Source organism: Pyxicephalus adspersus, chromosome 11 (genome assembly GCF_032062135.1).
Source record: "Pyxicephalus adspersus chromosome 11, UCB_Pads_2.0, whole genome shotgun sequence".
NCBI classification, from domain to species: Eukaryota; Metazoa; Chordata; class Amphibia; order Anura; family Pyxicephalidae; genus Pyxicephalus; species Pyxicephalus adspersus.
This window is the reverse complement of record NC_092868.1, coordinates 58,515,905-58,540,159: the sequence shown is the minus strand read 5'-3', so window position 1 is coordinate 58,540,159 and position 24,255 is coordinate 58,515,905. Positions and strand designations below refer to the sequence as shown.

Here is a 24,255-nt window from a genome sequence, read left to right as displayed (position 1 = left end):
GACACCACTAATGTGTCACGTGTAATGGAATGGGGACACCACTAATGTGTCACGTGTAATGGAATCAGGACACCATTATACTTATATATAACTTACTATATATGTACTGTACATACCGGTAGATGAAAGCCTGAGATTCTCCAGGGGGACACCACTACCCACGTGTAATGGAATGGAGACACCATTAATGTGTCACATGTAATGGAATGGGGACACCAATAATGTGTCACGTGTAATGGAATGGAGACACCACTAATGTGTCACGTGTAATGGAATGGGGACACCAGTCACATGTAATGGAATGGGGACACCAATAATGTGTCACGTGTAATGGAATGGAGACACCACTAATGTGTCACGTGTAATGGAATGGGGACACCATTAATGTGTCACGTGTAATGGAATGGAGGGGGCATGGACAAAATATCAATAATGTCAATATTTGGGCAACATAAAGGCAGCTAGGATAGCATAAATAAATATAAATAAATAAATGAGTGGTTGTTGTATTGTGTGGGCAATATAAATGAGTTGCGACGATACATTGGAAGGTGATTGGTAATCATAGAAATTTACAGGCAACAATCAGGCAGCCATGTTAATATAAAACTAATGGGCACCTATGGAAATACATAGGAAACAGATCCCATATAGCCACAAAGGAGCAGGTACTGAGAATTGTGAGATAGGTGTTGACAATAAATGGGCAACAAATGGACAGTTGTGGTAATACTTGGGAAACTAATAGGTAGTTATGGCATAACATGACTGTTGTGTAATACATGGATTGCTAATGGCTAGTTATGGTAATACATGAGCAACAAATGTGTGGTAATATTAGTACATGGTAAGGTGATGGGTAGGTTGGCTATACATGGGCATCAAACAGCCACTAGTAGCAGTACATGGGCAATGCATTGACAGTCCTGTCTTAGTAGCGGTTATATCCATAATATGCAGTGCCCAGAAGGCAAAAGTGAATGTGCATATCATGCTATACTGTCCTTTCATCCCACCTATATGCCATTACATACAGATGTAAGCTATTCAATATTACTCTCCCCCTGGAAAACCTTTCTAATATGTTTTTTTAGCCCACTAGAAACAAAATGAATATTGCTTTTATCAGGTGCCAGTTGACAAATTGTAGTTTCCGGAACTACCACCAATGCAAATCATAAATCTGAACTTACACGTTACATTTTCTTTTATTCTACTGTAATAGACATCTGTGTAAATTACATGTTTCTACTTGTAGTTGGGTATTTTATATCTGCTTTGTGTATTTACCTAGTACATAACAAGTAATATGTTTTAACAAGCTCAGTGGGAATCCTGAATGCATTAATCCATGGGAAGTATATTATATTATTATAATTTCTGTATGAATATGGTGCAGATATATTACTGAGCCCATCTGAAGGAGATATAGTGACACACATTTGGTACAGTGCTGCTTATTATGTTGGTGCCATATAAATAAACATTAATAATAATATAGGGGGTGACCCTCTACAAGGTTTTTTATTGCTGTGTGTGTGCTCCCCTCTCTCTTTATATTCAATCACCAGGAAAATACATAAAAGGAATTAACCTTAATATAAGCTAAAATTTACCAAAGAAATGGCCCTATAACCCTTCACCACTCACACTAAAACAAAATGTATTTTGTTTTCTGCATTTAGGCTTCTTTTTAAAATACTATTGTGTGCATTAGGACTAACCCTATTTTGTGAAAGCAAAGAACACAAAGAATGAAATATTGTCAGTGGCACAACTATTGCACTCCGGTGATATTTTTAACATGGGGGAACCCTTGAAATAACTTCCAGGTCTTCAGGGAACCCCTACCAAATTCCTATATCCACAGCTCACTGTACATTAGTGTGGTGGTCAGTGGGAAGAATTCCTCTTACATTGCTGGTCAGTGAGAAGAATGTAACCTTACGATAGCCAAATAGATCATTGGGGTCACTTATACTGACCTGAGAGGTACAAATTGCTCATTGCTTAAGGAAACCCCAGCAACTTTGGAAGAACCTGGTTGAGAAACACACATATGTGTAATGTTAATGAGATTGATAGCCAAAAAGACACAATAATGTGTAATTGTAGTAAATATATTTTTATATATAATTTAATTGTTGTTTTAGTACAAAGTACAACCATTTACAAGATTTCCATTACTGTCATACACAGAAGGAGATGGCTTTTACGGAAGTAGGAGCAGTTGATCTTTTGGATAGTGGCCATGTTACACACAACTTACAACGACAAGTCACAACAGGGACCAACAGTCGGGTCTTAAAAATCCAAGGGTGAGAAGACTGGCTAATTTACCATAGACACGATCAAACAAGTATTCTGTGTGCAAACTTGTAAGTATGACAACAAAATTTAATGTAAGGATAATTGACAGTCTGATAGTGCTGTAATGTGAAAGTGAAGGTGAACCCTTCTCCGACCAATATACAAAAAATGTTTGCTCAGCTGTTGTGTTGATTCTTTTAGAGACTTTTCTCTGACTTTCTTGTCCTGGTCTGAATTATTGAATCCATACAATGCAAGACTACAAAGAGAGACTTTTTTTGGTAAACTCCTTCATCACTATCATTGCCCATGTATGTTAGGCACCCTACAGATCCCTGTTTTCCCAACTGGCACTACTAAGTGGGAAGTGATGTAAAATATCAGCACAGGCAAAATTACAACACTGAAAATCATGCAATGAGGAATCAATACTTTTGTAATTATTGCTGCTTGGAGGTCAGCTGGGATTGAATAAAAATTCAGTGCTCTTTGAATGTAAAAAGGTTTTGGGTTTTGGTCAGAAGAGACATACAAAGTTTTTTTTTTTAAACTTTCCCTAGCTCCAGATGGCTTTTTCACTGACACTGCACTGCACCTACACCATGCAGTGAGGAACCTGGTTCTAATAATGGTGGTGCAACGCATAGACCTAGATGCCAGGACATTAAAACACTACAAGAGCTGGCAAAGACCAAGGAACCTGTACGACTTGTTGGTGGGTTTAGAGAATGCAGCAGTGATAGGGCCATAGCTCTGACGTTGCTGCAAGAAATTAGAAAAATCAATTTTAGCCATAATTGGAAGGTATGCTGTTCATAGTTGCCAATTATGGCAAAAGCCCACCTCTACCCAACCTGAGTTTTAATTCCTATTTTAATGCCCCATTTAGCTAACAGAGTTTAAAGTCACACGTTCAACCAAATTAGTCTTCTTTCTTCGGGACTGCAGAATGGGTCACGTATTCTTCCAGTGTCCTTTCTGGTGATATGGACATTTCCCGTTGGCAAATGTTTATCAGAAGGGTGCTCACAGGATCTCAAAGTTGTCAAGTGTCAGAGAAGCAATAAATGGGTGTGCAAAAAAGAAAACGCCATAAACAAAACTTAAAAGTCCAGATATATAGACATGAACTCCTATGTCCACATACCAGTACCAAACCCTGATGGAAAAGGAACACTTTAACCCCCCAATATGCATCTAGTGACATGCAGCAGTAGAAAAAAGTAGTTTAGGGAAAATCTCAGGATCGAAGGTAAATAATTCAGTAACAGTGGGTATTTTTATTTTTAAATTTTAGGAACTATTTCTTTTATCTTGATATTTCTGTCCTTCTTTATTACTTTTTCAATGGATAAAACAAATATCAGTTGTGCCAGCATTGTCCCTAATATACAACAATGGGGTATTATTGGACTTTACTTTTTATCCTCTTCAGATCAAAAGAAGTCATGAAGTTTGTAGAATGGTTTTTCAAACAGCCGGAGAAGTATGCGTGTGACCACCAAAATCTGCTCCTGATGCTTGCAGTGACGGTGATATCATTCATTGCAATTTTTTGCTTCCAAGCACAATCAAGAAACCATCGTCTAGACAGAGAAAATGCCCAGCTACAAGAAGAAGTTGCTCGTCTCATTTTGGAATCTGCCGATATTGGAGAGCAGAATGAACGATTGTTAGAAGACAACCGGAGATTGCTGCAAATTATTGGAAATTTGATTGGTGAGATAAATCATGGGTGAGATATTTACGCCCATTCTGGAATCCCAAGGAACCTGTCACATTCTTCTAACTGAGCTAACACTAGATATAATTTATCTAAAATATATGTAAACACAATCACCAAAATCTCATGTAAGGTTTAACATGTTAAAGTCATTTCAAGATTAATTAAATTAATTTTATTTTTAAATCGACAGCCTTCATTAAATCAACTCCTAATGAATCTGCATGTTATAGGGTGACAGTGCTCTGTTCCATCTCGTAATCTCCTGAGCTGCTAATCTGACTTTCTTCTAATGAAGACTTTAAGTGGCTTTGCTGACACACATTACACAGGCCGGGTCTATTGTTGTCACTGTCAGGAAAGCAATCCTGACAGCTCCTGGACAACATAAGCAGTGCACACCAATTCTGAGCATTAACTTTGATGTCTGATTAAGAAGCTCTATATTCTTCATAGTTCCCAAGGCACTAAATGGTTCAATCTTTCCACTCTAGTTGTTATGAAAATGTTTCCCAAAGACACATTGGTTAAAGTTAAACCTATGCTTTGCCCATTTAGGGCCAGTGAGAAAGTTTACTCAATTCCCAACTTCTGCTTATACTTAAAATCCTTTTTTTCCCATCAAAGAGAGCACAGGGAAACTTTGACCCTAGGTGAAGAGCACAACCAACTGGTTTTTAGATAGTAGGTAAAGCTTTCTGTAGGCTAAAGCAAGGGTACTACGCAAAGTGAGTCATGGTGCCACATTTATTGGTGGTTTCATGTTCCTGAAGATCATTATAGTGCCCCAACTTTTTACATTTCCAGTTTTGGCTTCCTTTTCATCTTGCAGTATTCGGTCACAGGACATCAAAGCAAAGAGATTTTGAGCTAGAACATTTCTATCTAAAGCTAAAATCCCAAGTTTGTATAGGAAGGGTGTAGTTTACAATGCTCAACAGCTGTCACTGTCCCAACCCAATCCACCAAAGGTTGGTCCACAGGAGTAATTAGAAAAGAGTGAGCTTCAGATTGCTGTAAGCAGAGTTTACACGGGGCTATTAAACTCTTTCCTCACCCACCGGGGTAAAGCACAAGTTTACTTTAGAGATGACTCAATGCCTATTCCCCATTTCACCTATTTGTTACAGAATAAGTAAAAAAAAATTGTGCCTAGCGGTAGATAGAATCTGCTATTCTCAGGCCCATTAGCTGCAAATTAGTGAGATCACCTGCTATAAACCTGAATAGGTGCAGGTTAATTGACCCTAACTAGAAGGTGACCTTTGTGACAACAAGTGTTTTATATTCCAACTAGGTAAAAGAAATCATTTTCACAACGGTCCACCTCCCATAGACGTCTATGATCCTAGTTCAGAGAAATGCCAAGGAAAACCCCTAAAGAAACCACAGCCAATTGTATTTCTATTGATTGAGGAAAGAAAACTTCCTTGGGCCAAAAAGGCTGCAGCCCCAACTCGATGTGTCATAATATTTCTGTGCCACCTTTAAAAACTTCCTTTTTTTGCATTATAGATTTTATCACTATACGGCTTCATTATTTTAAAGGTTAACTACAAAAAGAAAAAAAAGAAAAAATACCAAGACTGAAGAGAAACTAATATCATCTAGTGCTCAAAATAAACATAAGTCTTTATAATGACCTTTATTATATAATTAGGATTTTTTATAGCCTAGCAATGTGATGTCATCTATATGTTGTGCCATGTTTTCTGTATCATTATGGGGAGAAAAGAAAGAAAAGAGGAAACACAACCTGATGTAATCAAATGTCACAGCTATGGGTATTGTCCTGTCCTTAGCTAATAATTACACAAAGTGATACAAAATAAACTGTAACAAAAACATAGAAATTCACATTTTGTAGTTTTTATAACTAGCTGCATGTTGAATGAATGTTGCCTTTGAAAGTTTTTTTCTTCCATTGATGTGAGATATTCACAATGTTAAGTGATATATTTTATTTTACACACATGGAATCATTTCTAAAGGAGAATTCTTAGTTTTAGAGAAGGTAAAATGTACAGAGGACATGTACTATTAGAGGTGGGACCACTGCACCTTTCAAAGAGAACATATATACAAGCCCAAAATAGACTAGAGATTCAGGATTTACTTTCTCGCATCTTGGATCTGAGATATTTTCTGGAATGGGTCACTACTAAAACATTTCTTAGATTGTAAGCTCTTCTGGGAAGGGTCCTCTCCTCCTCCTGTCTCATTGTTTGTATCTGTCTGTCATTTGCAACCCCTGTTTAATATACAGCGCTGTGTAATATGTTGGTGCTATATAAATCCTGTTTAATAAGAATAATAATCCCTAGGAATAGAACAAATACCTGCAGTACTAAAGTGCACAGTTCATTCAATCATTTATTGAATCAGTTAATATGAATTTTAATGATTTTTAGGTAAATCTTTAATGTGCCATAGCTTTAGATCATTTTCATTTGCTCTTCTTATCTAAATCTGCTTTATTAATCCTATATGAAGTAGGCAAGAGAGAAAGAAAGGGTCTTGTAGTGGTACCTCGGTAAACGTCTGCTTTGGAACAAGTCCAACTTGGTATAAGTCCTGTTTGGATACAAAAAACTTTGCTTGGTATACAACCTTTTTGCTGGAAATTGTATGGGTCAAAATGAGTCACAACACTGCGCGCTACCCTATTTACCTCTCTCGAGACAAAGCCACGACTGCCCATGAGTGTCAGTACGCCAGTTGCTACCATTCAGTGAACAACCCGCGCTATAACTCTCTGTGATATACATAACATCTCCTCCTCCCTTCTCAGCACCATCCTAGTAGGCACTAGACTTACTTTTATTTCATCTAATTGCTTTTGTATTCATGTAGTTTAGTATTAAGCAGTGTTTAAATTATTTTATACAGCCCCATCAATGTATAATATGCCAATACCAATAGGATTTTTTTTTTTCATGGAAAATGGATTATTAATTTTCCTTTTATTTCTTATGGGAAAAATTTGTTTGGTAAAAGTCCAAGGATCTGGAACGAATTAAGGACTTATACCAAGGTACCACTGTATCTACCAATATCTTGTATTTCTGCAGACAAGTGTTCAAAGTAACTGTTTTTATACCCGACGCATTTCGCCCATTGGCTTCTTCAGGGTTAACGGTATATCAGCACTTGTATGCAGTTATAGTCTATAAACATATACAAAAACATTCATGTTAATTTTCTGAAAGAAATCTGAGTACAACAATATATAGTGCTTTTGCAGTTAAGAAGATTGCAACTTTAGAGGTTAGTAAGAGGGAATTGGAGAGAGGAAAGGTTTGTTACAATTATTTTTGTAAAAAGGCTGTTCAGTAGTGTTATGTGGTGTGACCTTCTTAATGGAAATTACGGGAGATTATTCTATAGATAATAATGGGTTAAATAATTTACATAGGATTGATATGATATGCAACTTGATTCAGTTGATGTAGTTGTGTAGATGTGGTGACTTTAAGTACACGGTTCATGTGTACCCATTCTCAAACAACACTGCTTACCTGGCCTCTAAGGTTGGAAACCTCTTTATATGAACTAAATCTACTGAATCAAGTTTCATATCAATCCTATGTAAGGTATTTAACCCAATATTATCGATAGAATAATCTCTCACTCTGATATACCGTTACCCCTGAAGAAGCCAATGGGCGAAACGCGTTGGGTATAAAAACGGATACTTTGAATCAACACTTGTCTGCAGAATTACAAGATATTGGTAGATATGTGTTTACATGATGACCTATGTATAACACCCTCTAGGGCCTCATTTGTACTGTTTTGGACCACAACCTGCTATGATGGCCCACAAGTACTATAATGAAATGTATTGTAGTTTTTGAGCTTTATCATTTATATCAATACATAGTTATTTGCCAAAAGACCCTTTCTTTCTCTCTTGCCTACTTCATATACTATTGATCACTAAAGGGTTGGCACACGGTCCTTAAGGACATAGCTACTTTCACCTTAAACCCCCACCTACCTTCCTACTGCTTTATTGGGCCACCTGATGCAAAGAAAGTGATCGTTTTCTCCGGATATATCAGACCATGTGACTGACGTTCCCTGTAATCAAATAAAATGAAGATGGATACTATATATAACAAACAGAAGTTTCAATGCTGCAAATATTTACATTTTGGTTGAAAACTTGATTCAGGTAACATTGGTGTGGCTCTGTTCTCTGTATACCTAAAAACAAGAATAAATGCACCAGCAAGGCAGAAACAGATTTTAATGACAGTTAAGCCCTTTGTAGTTTACTTGGACTTAACAGAACTGGTTCTTCTGTTTAACAAGGTGATGTTAATGTTTAATAGACCCGTCCATAGCTCATGCTGCATTTTTCATGTACTGCATGTTTCGTGCGCTCCCTGACTATAATATTAATCCATGTGACTGCTGGTACACCTACAAAGTGCTGTTATAAATGGCGATATGTAGAATGGTTGACTTTCAGAAATACTTTTCTTGCTGTGTTTCCTCTAAAAGAAGGCTTAAATGACTTCTCTTGTCACCTGACTGTCATGTTGATCCAAAAACCTTAATACTTTCAGATTAGAAACAAGCTTGCAGAGTTGCGACTTTCTTTATCGTCAACAGGCTTTAGTTTGGGTGCTTCTGAGATCATTCAGAATTCACTGACAGGTGCAGTTGACCTACAGCTGACCTCATTCCGACCTGCATTTACCTTGCTTTAAAAAGGATTTGCATTTCCATAGACTTGAAGTGAACAAATTCCTACTGACACAGGACCCAACTTTGTTCTGAGAGAGAGATTTGTAGTGTTAAAGCCAGGAAAATGGAGTTTCAGGAGGTCAGTGATGGCAACCTTCTTCAGTACAGGTTTGCTTTACATTTAGATGTATACCAATAGACATTTCCACAATGCCCGTACCAAGGTACATTACACTGACCCCCCAAGGTCTATATTATTTAATTTATTGTTTGTATTCTGGGCACAATCCTGGCATAATAAACAATATTTTGGCAGCTATTTTTTGCTACGTATAGCATTTACAATGGCCTCCCAGGCACTACATTCTCACTTAGAAGTGACAGCGCATTTATAAATTTGAAATGAATCTAATTACATTTTTAAAAATGACTCGGTATATGTACTTTACCTAGTCATTAATCACGAAGAGGTGAAAGTCTTGGAGATGGTAATTAGGGCCATACAAAGGAATTATTAAACCGTGACCTGTGCAAAAGCCCTTAAGGGACATGCCACCTGCCAAGTATAAACAATGTAAATATCAACTCAAGTTTACATTGTGATGATTAATATATGAGTACCACTGCCCAGACAGCAGGGACTACATTAATTATTATATTAACCGGCTCCTCTTCTGGAATCGATTATTCTGATTTCACTAAACACTGTGAATATCACAGTACATTAGAAGCTGCTGCAAGTCAGAGCCTGTCCCATTTCCTGTCTGGAGGACATCCAGCATCATCTAACCCCTCCCTCCCTTGCCTGTCTGTCCTTGGCCTACTCCTTTCATTCATTGGACTTACATTCTTTCAATCATGGAGATGCAGCATCAGCAAGCCGGGTTACCTATGGCAGACAGTGTAGGAATGCCCTCTCCTCCATTTTAACATCCACCAACAAGGCATTTTGATATTTGCAGAACTGCAAGAGTCCCCCTTCCCCTTGTATTAGGGCTAAGGGCTCTTTAAAGACGTACTGAAGCAGAACAGGTATGAGCAGAATAAATTTCAGCTTTATCAGATTAGTTGGGTTTGTAGTCGTTTTATAAAATACATAAATATATAGAAAACATATAATATAAAATGTACAAGCAGGAAGATTTTTTTATTGCAAAACATACAGTTCTCACCTTCTTCCTGGAAATATCTTTACACATGCTGGATGTGAGGATTAATTACTTGTGCGCATGTGTAGCCGGTATGTCATCCTGAGCTGGCCAAAGATCCAGAACCCAAAAGAAACCAGAGAAAAGATGTTGAAGCCCAGCAAGCTTTGCTGAAGCAGAGGGGAGCAAAGTGCCACTTTAAAGGGAATGCATAACTTTTTCCATTTTTGTTAATCATGTAGAAGAGAGTAGCTGGATGTCAATAGCTTTATCAATGTGTAGATTTCTTTAACCCCTTGTTCTATTATTATTAATAAACAGGATTTATATTGCACCAACATATTACGCAGCGCTGTACATTAAATAAGGATAAAAAGAAACTTTCTCTCACTTTACAACACTCTTCTAGAAGATTGGGATTTTCTTCTCCATTTAAATATGCAGCAAGCCTCCGTTTTTATTACAAAACCAAAAATGTGCATTTATGTTTTTGTTAGTTTATTTTGTATCACTTTGTGTTATTAATAGCTCAGATCAGGCCAATATCCATGTTTTTTATAAGAAATTCACCCAGACATTTTTATACATGTATGATGGGCTTACTACTTATCCAGCAATATATCGGCAGGACTGCTCAGGTGATTATAGTGATAATAAAATCTCTACCACTAAGTACTCATTCATACCACAATTAGGGCTCTATTTATAAAACTGGGAATCAGACATGAGAATTTTCCAGGTCCATGTGTTTCAATGGCAGTATTTATTTCCACCATTGAGGAAATGTCAGATTCACTATTTTATAGAGCCCCTTAAAGAAGGTAACATGAAAGACCCATAGTATGTTCCACAGAGAAGGATGTACTTTAATTTTATAGCAAAAGTGGAGTTAGAGTTTATATATGATTAATACATAGGAAGTAGTTTTTATTTGTTGTTGGGGTAACGCTGGCACCATAACAAATGTGACCAGTTGTCATCAGTGCAGGAAATTGGGGAAATTGCCCAATAAATACAACTAAGAGGGGAATTCTACTTTTCTCTCACTTTTTCCTGAGAAGTACAGGAAAATCCCCCAACTGGTCAAAAAAAAAAAATCACGGTAAGACCTTGTTGAAAGTACATTTATGAAATGTCCAAATGTTAAGATCGATTGGTACAGAAAGGGAGATCATCATCCAAGTTCTAATACACTTGATGAATGTCTTGATGAATGTCCGAATCATGAAACGCGTCAGCAGTTTTTCACATGTGATCCTAATGAGGTCTTGTCATGTTATTTGGACTTTTTACACTGAATATGGCACCTATAATTCCTATTTATTGACCTTCACATAAGCACCAGTGTTTTGTTTTTAATAATTATATCAGTTCTGATAACATCCTATAGACTTTATATATAACCATCAGTGTAATTCATTATTTAACACATTTATATAATTCTACAACATACATTGTTTTACAAACTTTTTTTATTAAATTATCTGGCATAAAAAAAAAATCACATGTCCTGGTTGCTACAAAGTAAAAGACATTTATAAACAAAGTTTTACCAAAATTACAAAACACTTGTTAAAAACATTTAGAATTTTCCTGCATCTTTAAAACTCTTTAGCAGGGCTTCATCTTCCCGCAATGCGTAGGTCAGCGTTCGGGTCTCATAGTACCGCGAGTCCATCTCTATGTTCTGGATGACATCATTAAGCAAGTGGGCGCGTTCCACCGTCGTTCCCGGTGCGTCATGGCCCAGTGCGGTGAAATGAACGTGCAGGTGGTAATACGAAGGTTGGTAGTGCAGATATATTCGAAGCTGGTTTCCCTGCAGGCCAAAACGCTTCAGAATGGCTTCCTAAAACACAGAGGCAGCAATGAAATTCAAAATTCTTTTCTATGTACATACAAATGTACCAATCACATCGCTTGTTTTATTTTTAAGAATGATCAAATAAATACCAATCTCTTAGACACGTAGGAGCACAGATAGGAGACAGGGACAGAGCATTGCCGCTCTATACTAAGGACGTTAATCGAAGAATCAGCAAGTATATTTTTAAAAGGTGCAGACTATTAAAACTTTACAAAGGAGATTCAATGTCAAAATAAAGTGCAGTTATCACATTTCCCATTACCCTGACCCCCTCCTCACCTTCCAAAATCCACACTTCATTATATGAAAGCCAGCAGATTCCAATGGTGCAGCAGATTCACCTGCATATTACAGCACCACTGACGTCTTTGGGGCCCTTTTTACTCACTGCAGGAACCAACCCCCCTATTAAAGACCAGTGCTCAACCCAGAAATTTTTTTATGCTGGGTGAGAGGAAATTGTAGGAGGGTGGCAGCCCCTGTATTGTGACCCAACTCATCAGTAACCACAGCCGGGTGGATGCTGAAAATTGCCGGGTGGTGCGCCCAGCTAAAAGGGTCCAGGGAGAACACTGAAGACTACAGGGATAAAAGGTGCTGATGGGATGTAAACAAACAGGTGAACCACTGGGATTCCCCTTTATACAAACTGTGGGGCCTGATTTATTAAAGTTCTCCAAGACTAGAGAACATAGACTATCATAGGAAAACCTGGGGGATCCAGCAAACATGGAATGGATTGCCTAAAATGTATTTGATAATTGACAAATGTTTTCAACCCTGGACCGGATCAATTGCAGGGTTGCTGGATCACCCAGGTATCTTTTCCAGTCCTGGAGATCTTTAATAAATCAGGCCCATTGTCTGTATGTGTCTATGGAGGGGTAAAAGTGTCCCTTTAGGTCTGAGAATGGGGAAAACGTGATAACAGCACTTTATTTAAAAGTGAAAAAAGTCTTAGAAATATATTTTATTAATACGTATTTACATTTTAGCTTAAAAAAAATGCAAAATTGGCCCATGTAAAAGTTTAAAGGGGTCATAGAGTTATTAGGATTAATTTGTCTGTGTGGGCAGCACAGTGGCTCAGTGGTTAGCACTCTGGCCTTTGCAGCTCTGGGTCCCAGGTTAGAATCTCATCCAGGAATCTATCTGCATGGAGTTTGCAGGGTTGGTGGGTTTCCTCCGAGTACTCACACATTTCAAAAACATGCAGTTAGGATAATTGGCTTGCCCTAAAATTGTCCTTAGACTGTGGTAATGACATATGACTATGGTAGGGACATTAGATTGTGAGCTCCTTTGAGGGACAGCTAGTCACATGACTATGGGCTTTGTACAGGGCTGTGTAATATGTCGGCGCTTTATAAATATGGTGATAATAATAAATAAGAGCCTCATATATTTTTTTACCTTTCCTTCTTTCATAATATTCCTAAGCAATGGCAGATGGTCAGCTGTAAGATCCCGCAAAGACTTGATTCCTCGCTTGTGACAAATGGCGATGAGATACAAATCTTCGACCTGAAAAAAGTAGCAAAAATTTACTTTCATGTAACAGTTACTGATAACCGGCTTTATTTTATTAACCGTCTTCAAATGAAAAAACAAAATCACCTCATACTCAGCTTTTATAACTTCCTTTACACGATCAGAAGATTTATGTTTTCCTGAGCTATGGGAACCTTAATCTACACAATCGCCATCCCCAAACAATTCTAAATCATGTGATCACTATGTCAGATGCCATTGTGCCTCGATTCAATACTGTTATTGTCAGGAACAATTAGAATATGTAAAAAATTCTTTATTTATAAACACAGCAGGCAAAGCGGATCGTTGCATTTGGCGATGCTTTGGTGTTCTATACCACATTACTATTTGGAGCATAAATCAACATTTATATACGGAGGGTGTTTGAAGGCACCGCTCACAATTACACAATCTGTCGATTCCTGTAATAGATTCCCTTCACGAACGTTCTGTGTTGTCACACTGCCATCAATCAGGTTGAAACTCGCCTTATAAAATGACAGCGGCTGAGCAAAACTCTGAATCTAAATGATGGATGGATGAAGCGTCCATACGCAGGACAAATAATAAATGAAATTAAAGCTAACCTGAAGGCAAACTGCAAACATGCATAAATCTGGTGCTACGTTTTACCTGCCAAAAGGATCTGTCCATCCAGTGCTGAGATTTACACAGCTCTAGCAGGACAGAGACTTATTTTTTGTGCATTTACAGGCCTTGTTCCCCCCCCCCCCTTTACTAGCTGGGGACTAGGAAGTGAACGAAGAAGCAGCAAATGACGAGCTCATCTGTGCGCCACTCTTTCACTGATCCTAATAGAATGTATCCTGCTAGCATATGAGTACTGACACACACCTCATTGGCTCCTTGTGCTGTTTCCCCCATTCCTAAGCCCAATCTCTTACAGACACTACAACAGTAAGCCAAATTCAGGTAAAAAATGTATTCATAAAAGAATGTTTTGTCTTTCAAAGAAAAAGGGTTTCCAACATTATACCCAAGGAAGGAAGACTTCCAGAAAAGCAGGGAGTTGTGCCACACAATAAGATTCATAAATATATAAAGTAATAAAATCACGGCCTAATATAGCAGCAACATGAAGCATGCGAAAGCACAAAACAAATGCGACGCCACCAAAGGTAAAGCATAATAACAGAATCAACCAAAATAGGGTCAGCCTCTTGGTGTTACTAATATTCAGGCGATGTTTGGGAATCCCAACACGTTTCGCAGGACAAGCCTGTTTCTTCAGGGGATCATCTAATACACAGGAAGCCCTAATCACAATCTCAAAAAAGAACAATGAAAATGTCAGAATTTCGATAATTATATAAAGTTTGATGCAAAATAGTTACCCTTAGGTGCTTGGCCTCAATGAATAAATCTATTTTAACTCTAAATTTATCTTTTTGTTTTTTTATATGCCTGGAATTCAGCTTTAAAGTTTTTTTTATAATGAAAATGGAAACTTTTGTTTTGTTGCTTCTGTTCTATAGGGTCAGTCTGGGAACCCAGCACGAGTCTTTATACAGATATGCACAGAGGGGGCAGGGGTGACAATCTGTCTCCTTGTACAAATCTTCAAAGGGAACCATTCTTCAGAACTGTAAGGCGATTCAGGGCAAAGGAAAAAAAGAAAGCGCAGCACACAGAGTGGAAGTTCTCGCTGTGTAATCTCACCGGCTTCCAGGAGGCTCATCAATCCGCAGCTTCAGAAGTCTCCCATCTTTGGCTCTTTGTTCAGGCGGTAAATCTGATCCCGCTATTAGCGAACAGATCATCATAAGCAGCTGATAAGGACAAACTCAGCAGTTCCTGGCAACACAAACATCCACTTTACGGGATAAGACAAGGGGAGCTATTAAAGCTCTCCGAGCCCGACTGTGCCGTCACATGACCCGGAGTTCTCAGACACTAATCAGGGATGGGAAACGAGAAAATACCCGAATGTACCTAAAGCTGGAAATATTATATTTTTTTAATGCATTATTTATATTGTAAATTTATCATTTAAATGGATATACATTTATTTGGAAGTCCTCCAGCTTTGCTCATTCAGAGCAGGGCTACTGTGAACCCAAGCATGGAGATGATGCAGCACCCTGGGAGTGGGTGTGTGACAGCCTGGGCTCACTGGAAGTAGGTTGAAGGCCATTGGCCATCGTTTAAACCCAAAAAATGATCAGGAGGTGGACAGAAGAACATCTCTGGAGCGAATGCATTGCAGCTGAAAATGGTTTTTTATTCCTAAAAAAATTTGCTCAACTTTTTTTTAATTTAAAGTTGCAAAAAAACCCAAAAATATTATGCTGTCTTGTCCCTTTTACAACATTAGTGTTCTCACCTGGCCCCTGTTAGTTGGGCGCACCACCCGGCACTCTTCAGTAACCCCCGGGCTGTTTTTTGGTAGTTACTAAAGAGTTGGCTCACAACACAGAGGCTGCCACCTAGCTACAGCTTCTTCCCACCCAACATAAAAACATTTCTGGGTTCAACGCTGAACATGGTGATCCTGCCAGCCTTTGCAGCAATGTCCAGCAATGGGCAGCACGGTGGCTCAGGGGTTAGCACTCTGGCCTTTGCAGCACTAGGTCCCAGGTTCGATCCCCAGCCAGGACATTATCTCCATGGAGTTTGCAGGTTTTCCCCGTGTCTGCGTGGGTTTTCTCCGGGTACTCCGGTTTCCTCCCACATCCCAAAAACATGCAGTTAGGTTAACTGGCTTCTCCCTAACAATTGACCTTAGACTATAATATTAATCACATATGACTATGGTAGAAACATTAGATTGTGAGCTCCTTTGAGGGACAGTTAGTGACACGACTATGGACAGCGCTGCGTAATATGATGGCGCCATATAAATACTGTATAATAATAATAATTAAAAATAATAATGTCCTGTGTAAGGAAATGCTACTCGACTGGATCTCTAGGAATCCTCTACAGCTGTCCCGCCTGTGATGGATGGTGGCTTATCTATTGGCAGTATCAGTATCTATCAGATAGTCAGTGCTTTCCGGGCCACCTCCCTGGGAAAAGGTTTTGTTTAGATAACCTATCACCTGTTTTCATTGTTGGTTACATATCAACACCACTTTCTGTCTACATACACCTGAGAAATGACTACTTAGCATTCGTTAGGTATTGTTGTAGTTCACTAACAAAATAAGCCCTGCAGATGCCAATGTTTATCTATTTAATAGTGTAAATGTCAGTAACAATTACAGTAACAAAAAATTAACAATAAATTGACAAATACCGTGTTTCCCCGATGATAAGGCAGGGCCATCAAATAAGACAGCCCCCCCTTTTTAGGGAAAAATGAAAAATAAGCCCCCCCCCGCAAATAAGCCACCCACCGATTATTTACCAGAATCGGGTGGTACGGTGGGTGACTCCGTGTGTGGTTCCTCCGTGTGTGCCGCGCCCCTTCATGAAGAGGAAGTGACAGGACTGCAGTGCGCGCACGTGACTCCGCCCAAGCAAACACAGGCAGCTTCCCTCATCCCTCCCTAACGGAGACTGCAGGAGTTTGTTCAGGAGTTCAGACAGGTTTTTTTTTGCTGTGAGCAATACTACTCTATATACGGTAAGCTTTAGAATGGGACATTAAATGGTACAGTATATTATTGATTACAGTAGAAGGGGACAATGAATGGATCAGATTAATCAGAAGGGGACAATGATTGGCACAGATTGATCAGAAGGGGACAGGAATGGCACATGATTGATCAGAAGGGGACAATGATTGGCACAGATTGATCAGAAGTGGACATGAATGGCACATGATTGATCAGAAGGGGACAGGAATGGCACATGATTGATCAGAAGGGGACAATGATTGGCACAGATTGATCAGAAGTGGACATGAATGGCACATGAACAATAACTGTGTACTGTAGTCTTCTTCATGGGTAAATAAGGCATCCCCCTGAAAATAAGCCCTAGAGCATATTTTGGCCTTCAAAAAAAAATAAGACAGTGTCTTATCATCAGGGAAACAGGGTATACAAAAAAAGTAAAATTTTTTAAGGTCAAGGTCACTGGTCCTTGGCTCAAAAATAGCTTTTTTTTTTATATAAAGGGATACTGTTACCCATCCCTAAACAACCCCCTTCAAGTTCATTTATCCTAACCCACTATCTTAGTTGTTGCCCTCATTCATACAGTTTTTCTTTATAATAATCCAAACAGATATTCTTTCATTCCCTGTATTTTGAAGTCAGTGTTCTCTCCAGTACCTTTTAGCTGGGCGCCCCACCTGGCAGTTTTCAGTAACCAGCTGGCTGATTTTGGGTGGTTACCATAAAGGGGCACCAATAGTTGGGGCATAATACGGAGTTTGCAGGTTCTCCCTGTGTTTGTGTGTTTCCTCTGGGTACTCTCGCATTCCAAAAACATGCAGTTAGGTTAATTGGCTTCCCCCAAAATTGACCTTAGGCTGTATTAAAGACAAGACTATGTTAGGGAGATTGTGAGCCCTTTAGAAATACAGCTAGTCACGTGACTATTGACTTTGTACAGCGCTGCATAATATGTCGGCACTATATAAATACTGTGTAATAATAATAATTATAATAATAATAATACAAAGACAATGGGACATTCTGATAGGATAGAATTATACGGCTTACTGGATTCTTATAGAAACAACTGGGAACACAAAATTTGTGATATATTGCCCCAACGACTTTCTGACCACCCACCCATCTGACCACCCGCCCTGGGGCAAATTCTGTTGGAAGTTACTACTTTTTCCTCTGTATTACGCTATACACATATTAGGTTGTACTTTATATGTGCCACAACCCCATTTTTTTGGTATCCCAATTCCTCTTTAGGTCAGATTCCCGATGTAGAATCACATGGTTTTCTGCTCTGGGGCGCACTGCAAAATGCTGGCGTGTGGCCAGGAAAAGCAACCATACTTCGATCAACCTGATTTGCATGAGACCGCGGTGCAAATCCTAAACAGTAGCTTATTGCATTTGGGAAATGTGTTGTGATCTGTTGTAGCTGCATGCAAAAATAATCCCTGTGCTCCCATTCACTTGAATGGGAGGGGCAGGGACAGTGATTGAGTCTGTGGCAGATCAATGTGGCTCTTTGAGGGTGTGAAATGCCCTCAGTCATTAAACTAATATATTGTTTTACCTAAATCAGCTGACAACACTACCTAAAGGTGGAATAATTATGTACGCCTAAATAAACAATACGATTGCTGTATTTTGTGACACATCGTTTATTAAATTTACTGAACGGTCTACTTTAAATATGATTTAATCATTGCGGGGTGTGCCACTTCTGATGTGAACTCTTGTGGGCTTGCAGAAAGTGAAATGCAGCATAAGATGACTAATAGCCGTCCAACCCCACAAACTTCCCTATAAAAGTTTCTGAGAACTCAGCCAGAAGTTTGTGATTCATTACCCCGCGATGGAGCGGATTACAACGTTTGTTTTACACAAGAATCTTAAGTGGCTCAGTATGAGTAAAACCTGCCAAAACAAGGACGAGTTTCACAGAATCTCCATCCATAGCTCAATATTGAGCGGCTGACCACAATGAAATGAAAGACAGTGCCCAGCCACTCACAGGTCTCCTGCAAAGGGACTTCAAAATAAGTTATAAAGTTTGCTTTCTTACAATGGCTACAAATACAAAGCGGAGGAGAAATAGTGAAAACATAACAAGATATCGCAGATCAATCTTTTTATTTAGTGATCTCCCCGGCCTCTTCCAAGTGGGCGCACCACCCGGCACTTCTCACTAACCACCCGGGTGTTTTTAGTGTAAAGTTGGGTCACAATACCGGGGCCGCTATTCACCTACAGCTTCTTCCCACCCAGGGGGGTGAACACTGTAAATGGTTTAAATTAAAACCGGATGAACAGGAATGAGCACATTTTTAACAATAAAGTTATACTTTTATGAACCAGTGATCAGGCCGGTCTTTATTGCAGGCGATGTCTTTACTGCAATATTCCCTTCTGCCTGCCTGATCGCTCTGGAAAGCTGAGCTGCCCATGTGCTTCCCCTGCGCATGCCAGTAAATGGACTCCTGCGCGCTTGAGCTACATTATCCCAGACCGACCAATCAAGAAAGAGAAGAAAGACAAAGCAGCACCCTGCCCTGGAATGGGAAATGTGAGTATTGCGGGTTTAAACCTGCTCTGTTAAAGTGGACCTGTCACCACATTTTTAAAAATATATAAAAAGGTTAGCCACTCTTTATATAATAAAAATGTCTTTTGTTTGAAGAGGAGGACCCCTCTTCTTCCACGATGGTAACGACCTGAAAGGGAAACCCATAGGCTTGTGGGATACCTACTTCACATACCCAAGGGGGCTGCGGGCTGCTCTTTCTGGGCATGCTCAACATCGGGCATGGGTCATAAAGGGCTATCCTGGAACGCATGCGCAATGAGATCAACACTTTCTTTTTTTTTTACATTTTCACGGCTGTGCAGTGTGAGATCAGGTGACACGAGAAGAAGCTGTAAGAGAGAAGATAGAAGATGTCTGCACCTGGTGTCCAATCAGCGCCAAAAAGAAGATGGAAGACAGGACAGTTTGGGCCCACTTGGGCTTGGTTTGCAGAAGGATCGACAACCTTAAACCTGTAAAAGTAATTTGTATACAGACAGTTCCTGAGTTGAGAACATCTGACATATGGATGACTCCTATATACGAATGGACTTCCCTGCTTGTTTGTGTGCAGGACAGAGGCTTGAAGGGGGGAGGGGCGGTTTGCATGACTTGCACAAGAAATCTTTTGCTGTTCTGCAACCTCTTGTAACTCTTTAATGACCAAGACAAACTCTGCAATTGTTTCTTTTTGCATATCAAAGCACAGCTTGCTTCAGAAGTTAATGAACGTCTAGGCTCCATAAAGATTTTTTTTTTTTGCTTTGTTTGTGATTAACTCGCAGTGAGTAACTGACACCACACTGCCTTATAATATGTTGAGACAAACATCTGTCCTAATTGCATTTATTAAAATAATGTACCTGTTCTGACTTACAAACAAATTCAACTTAAGAACAAACCTACAGTCCCTGTGTATGTAACCCGGGGACTACCTGTATATAATTTTGTTTTTGCTGAAAGTTCTTTAAATATATCTGATCTATGAGCTGGTAACTTCCTATATCTCTGCTGCACTTATATCAGTTACATTGTTTCTAGTAATATCTGTAGACTACAGAACCCGTCCCCCTATTGTATGGAAAAGTGCTGCGGTGTGAGCACAGGGTCTAATTCTGTGCAACGCGTTGGGCTGCCGTGAACAAAAAATGGTTTTGCAGCTCACATGAAGCCATGTCCTGCATTGTACATCAGGACTCAGAGGGACTCTCCAGCAAGCCAGGGGAAAGCAGCAGTTATTGGGGGAATAAAGAAAAGAAGTCCAAGAGGGTAATAAGGGAAAGTGCAATAAGGGGTTTTTAGGTTCTGTTATGACTGGTTCTCTTTAGGACAAAAACAATACAAGCGTCTTTTATACCTGTGCCACATATCCTAATGAGATCTCAATAATTCCTAATCGTTCCTACAATAAGATGTTTCTAGAAAAGCCAGGAATTGGGAAGGTGCCCGTTTCTGTGCAGAAAAAAGGATTAGAATAAGCAGCTCATGTGAAACCTTTTCCCTAAAACAGCCAATCTCTCTCTCTTTAGATGTTGTGCAATTACAAGCAACATCATAAGCTGCAAAGCAGGTGCTGCAAGGGACCTGGAGGTGCAAAACTGCTGAAAAATGTAAGAGGTACCAGTGCGCCCTCTGCTGGTGGAGAATTACAATTACCTGGTGAACTATCAGACAACTTTTACATTACAATAACTTCAGTTGGTGCTTTGCAGGTGATTGGAGCACAAAGGTGCAAGATGGGAATTATTCTAAGCAGAAGGCTTTATTATTACTACATTATATCACATTATCTTCATCCACCCCTTCACAACCAATGCAAAGACTAAATGGCTGACCACGCAGAAAGTAAATAGCAGGGACAGGGGAGTTTGGATTTTACTTGTTGCAGCTTCTAATGTGCATTGTAAGGTGCTCATGAAAATTACACTTAAAGCATTCAGTACAATATGCAGTACACATTCGTCCTTCACAAGCATGCAACAAATATGATACAGCAAGAGTTCAGCTTAACACTAATATTATCTATGATTTGCTTATCACCCAACATACCTTTTCAACAAAATCTCAACTGCACTCTATCTGAATAATCAAACACTTTCTGATTGGGTGGACGACACAATTGTTGTTTTTGTGGTTCACCAGACTTCAAACTTTAGACCTAAATGAGTGAGAGTTATGCTTAGTGTGCCCTTGCATAAGAAAATTTTGCCCTCACTACCCAATGTTTCCCCACTTCCTCCAAAAGTAACAAAATATCATTGGCTAAGTTCAGGGATAGAATTTTAAGTCCAGTTAAGTATAATTTTTTTTTCTTTTAAATGTTAAGAAAAAGAAAAAAAAACTTTCCTCTGCAGTACTTCCTTTTAGCCACTAGATGTCAGCCACTAGACAGTCTTCTAGGTTAACTGACACCCTGCATTCTGGATAGTGAGAGCAGGGTGTCATGGCACGCCCCTTGAGAATGCACCTTGTATATACAGTACATAGATATAGAGAGCGGTGTGGACGTCATCAAAGCAGTTTTGCATCATACAGAAGGAGGAAGTGGATACTGTGTGTTGCTTAACTAGCTAAAAGAAATCAGAAAACGGTGTGTAAAGAAATTAATAAAATGTCACTGGGGGACCTCAAGACCTCACCTATTATTATTAATTGTGATCAGACATCTGTGTCCTCGGGTTCCAGATGATAGAGCAAACAAGGTGTCATTTCTATAATTCTTAATTCTTGTTAATCTTACTCCTTTTGTGGTTGACAACAAACTCTGTTCAATATAATTACAATCTTCACACTTGAGCACAAGTTATTTACATTTTCAGCTAACAATATCACACTTATATATTTACATTTGCTGAAACGGAGAGAAACACAGGAAGGTGATCATTCTGCGGAGAGATTACATACCTGCTTTTGGTTCCACTTGAAATCCGGGAGAAGGACAAAGCCGTTTTCTGGATCTGCATTCTCATATACAATGCGGTCAGCCTCCGCTTTCTTCTCCAGGATATTATAGACCCACTGTAAGACAAAGATGGCGACCCAGACCCAGTTATGATACAGCTGAGCTTTCATACAATATCGACAAATCTCCTTTGTCATCCTGAAATTTAAACCCTAACTTTGGTCAGCTGTGCCTGGCTTTTAGTTTAGGGGCCGGTATTATAGAGCACAGCATGGAACAAAAGCAGAAAAAACAATCCAGATAAAAATTTGTGCCCTTCCCTAAAGTACCCAAAATAATACTAGTAATGATTATATTATTTTAAAAAATGTTTGCACTTGCATTCACTTTAAAGGCGACCTTTTACCCCAGACTAAACAAATCTTTTATCTGCCTTCTCTTAAAATGTGATGCTAAAATAAAGCAACGGGGTAAGGGCAAAGTTAGTGCCCTCCTACAGCCTTCTGGTGCTGTATACATCACTAGGGGGTGCGGCAGGACTCGTAAATCAAACACCAAAATCCCATAAGATTTTGCCAATCTCATGGTCATTCATATATATGCATCTCTGAGCACGTGCACAATTTTGCAAGTACATTCCCAAGATCTGCAGGCATTCCCTAGTGACGTATCATTGGCAGACAACGGGCAAATCTATAAGCCTGGTCAGGGGGGGAGCAAATCAAAATTGGTGCTTTTTAAAAAAAAATAAATGCTATCATTTTAATTTCTTTATTATTGCTTTCACAAAGCAGGATTAGAATGCCAAAAAACAAACAAAAAAAAAAATTTTCCTGCACGTTTTTGGATTAATAATAATTTTTGGAGTGCTCTTCAAACAATACACAGTGGCTCAGTGGTTAGCGGCCTTTGCAGTGCTGGGTCTCAGTTTCGAATCCCAGCCAGGACAATATCTGCATGGAGTTTGCAGGTTCTCCCTGTGTTTGTGTGGGTTTACTACGGGTACTCCGGTTTACTCCCATATTCCTAACATGCAGTTAGGTTAATTGGCTTCGCCCAAAAATTTACCCTAGACTGTGATAATGACATATGACTATGGTAGGGACTTTAGATTAAAGCATACCTAAACTCAGAATTATTTACTATACATAAAGGGTACACAACACTTTTATGTATAGTAAAAAAAATTTTTGCCTTTTTTTTTTTTTTTAAAGTTTCAGCACCGCCCCCTAATTCTCATATGATGAATGGGAGCACAAACAAAGCCTCCGGGGATACCTACGTCACGCATTCTGAGAGGCTCTTGGTCCTTTCGTCAAAAGGAAAAAAGGTAAGTGTATTTTGTTTTGGGTGAGGTTTGACTTTACTTCCTCTTTAAGAGACCCATGGAGTAACAGCTAGAGACATGACTATGGACTTTGTACAGCACTGTGTAAATTGTCAGTGCTATATAAATACTGGTTAATAATAATAATAAAAATAATATTAAAGAAGAGGCCACACTGTTAGGAATGTTTATGATGTACTTTTAGTATTTAGCCACTAGATGTCCCCAATGAGCTTTGTATAATTTTCTTTTACAACAAAAAGGATTTATTTTCATTTAATTGTATTTATTGTTTCTGTGTTCTGGTATAGAAATTATTTTGCAAGGCTTGCATTGTGTTCTATTGTTATTTTAATGATTTATGGAATCAATGAAGTCGATGCTATCAGCTTCTTAACTCTCATCTACTCGTCAACTACTGTGACACAATACTGTATTCCACTAACCCGACTCTCCACTCTACAATCCAATATGAATGAAATCTACCCCATACACAGCCTTCTCACCCACCTACCTACCCCATACACAGCCTTCCCACCCACCTACCTACCCCATACACAGCCTTCCCACCTACCTACCTACCCCATACACAGCCTTCCCACC

At 39.1% G+C, this 24,255-nt stretch overlaps 1 protein-coding gene across 1 annotated transcript in view; it reads right to left on the bottom strand.

Annotated features, from left to right (window-relative positions):
* Positions 1-11,330: 11,330 nt before the first annotated feature.
* DCPS (decapping enzyme, scavenger) overlaps positions 11,331-24,255 on the bottom strand; it is a 14,742-nt gene continuing 1,817 nt past the window's right edge. The window contains exons 4-6 of the mRNA XM_072426115.1: positions 22,328-22,441; positions 13,157-13,267; positions 11,331-11,725 (exon numbers count right to left, since the gene is read on the bottom strand). Of these exons, the coding sequence (XP_072282216.1) occupies positions 11,459-11,725; positions 13,157-13,267; positions 22,328-22,441 (492 nt within the window). The 3' untranslated portion in view covers positions 11,331-11,458. The remainder of the gene's footprint in view (positions 11,726-13,156; positions 13,268-22,327; positions 22,442-24,255) is intronic.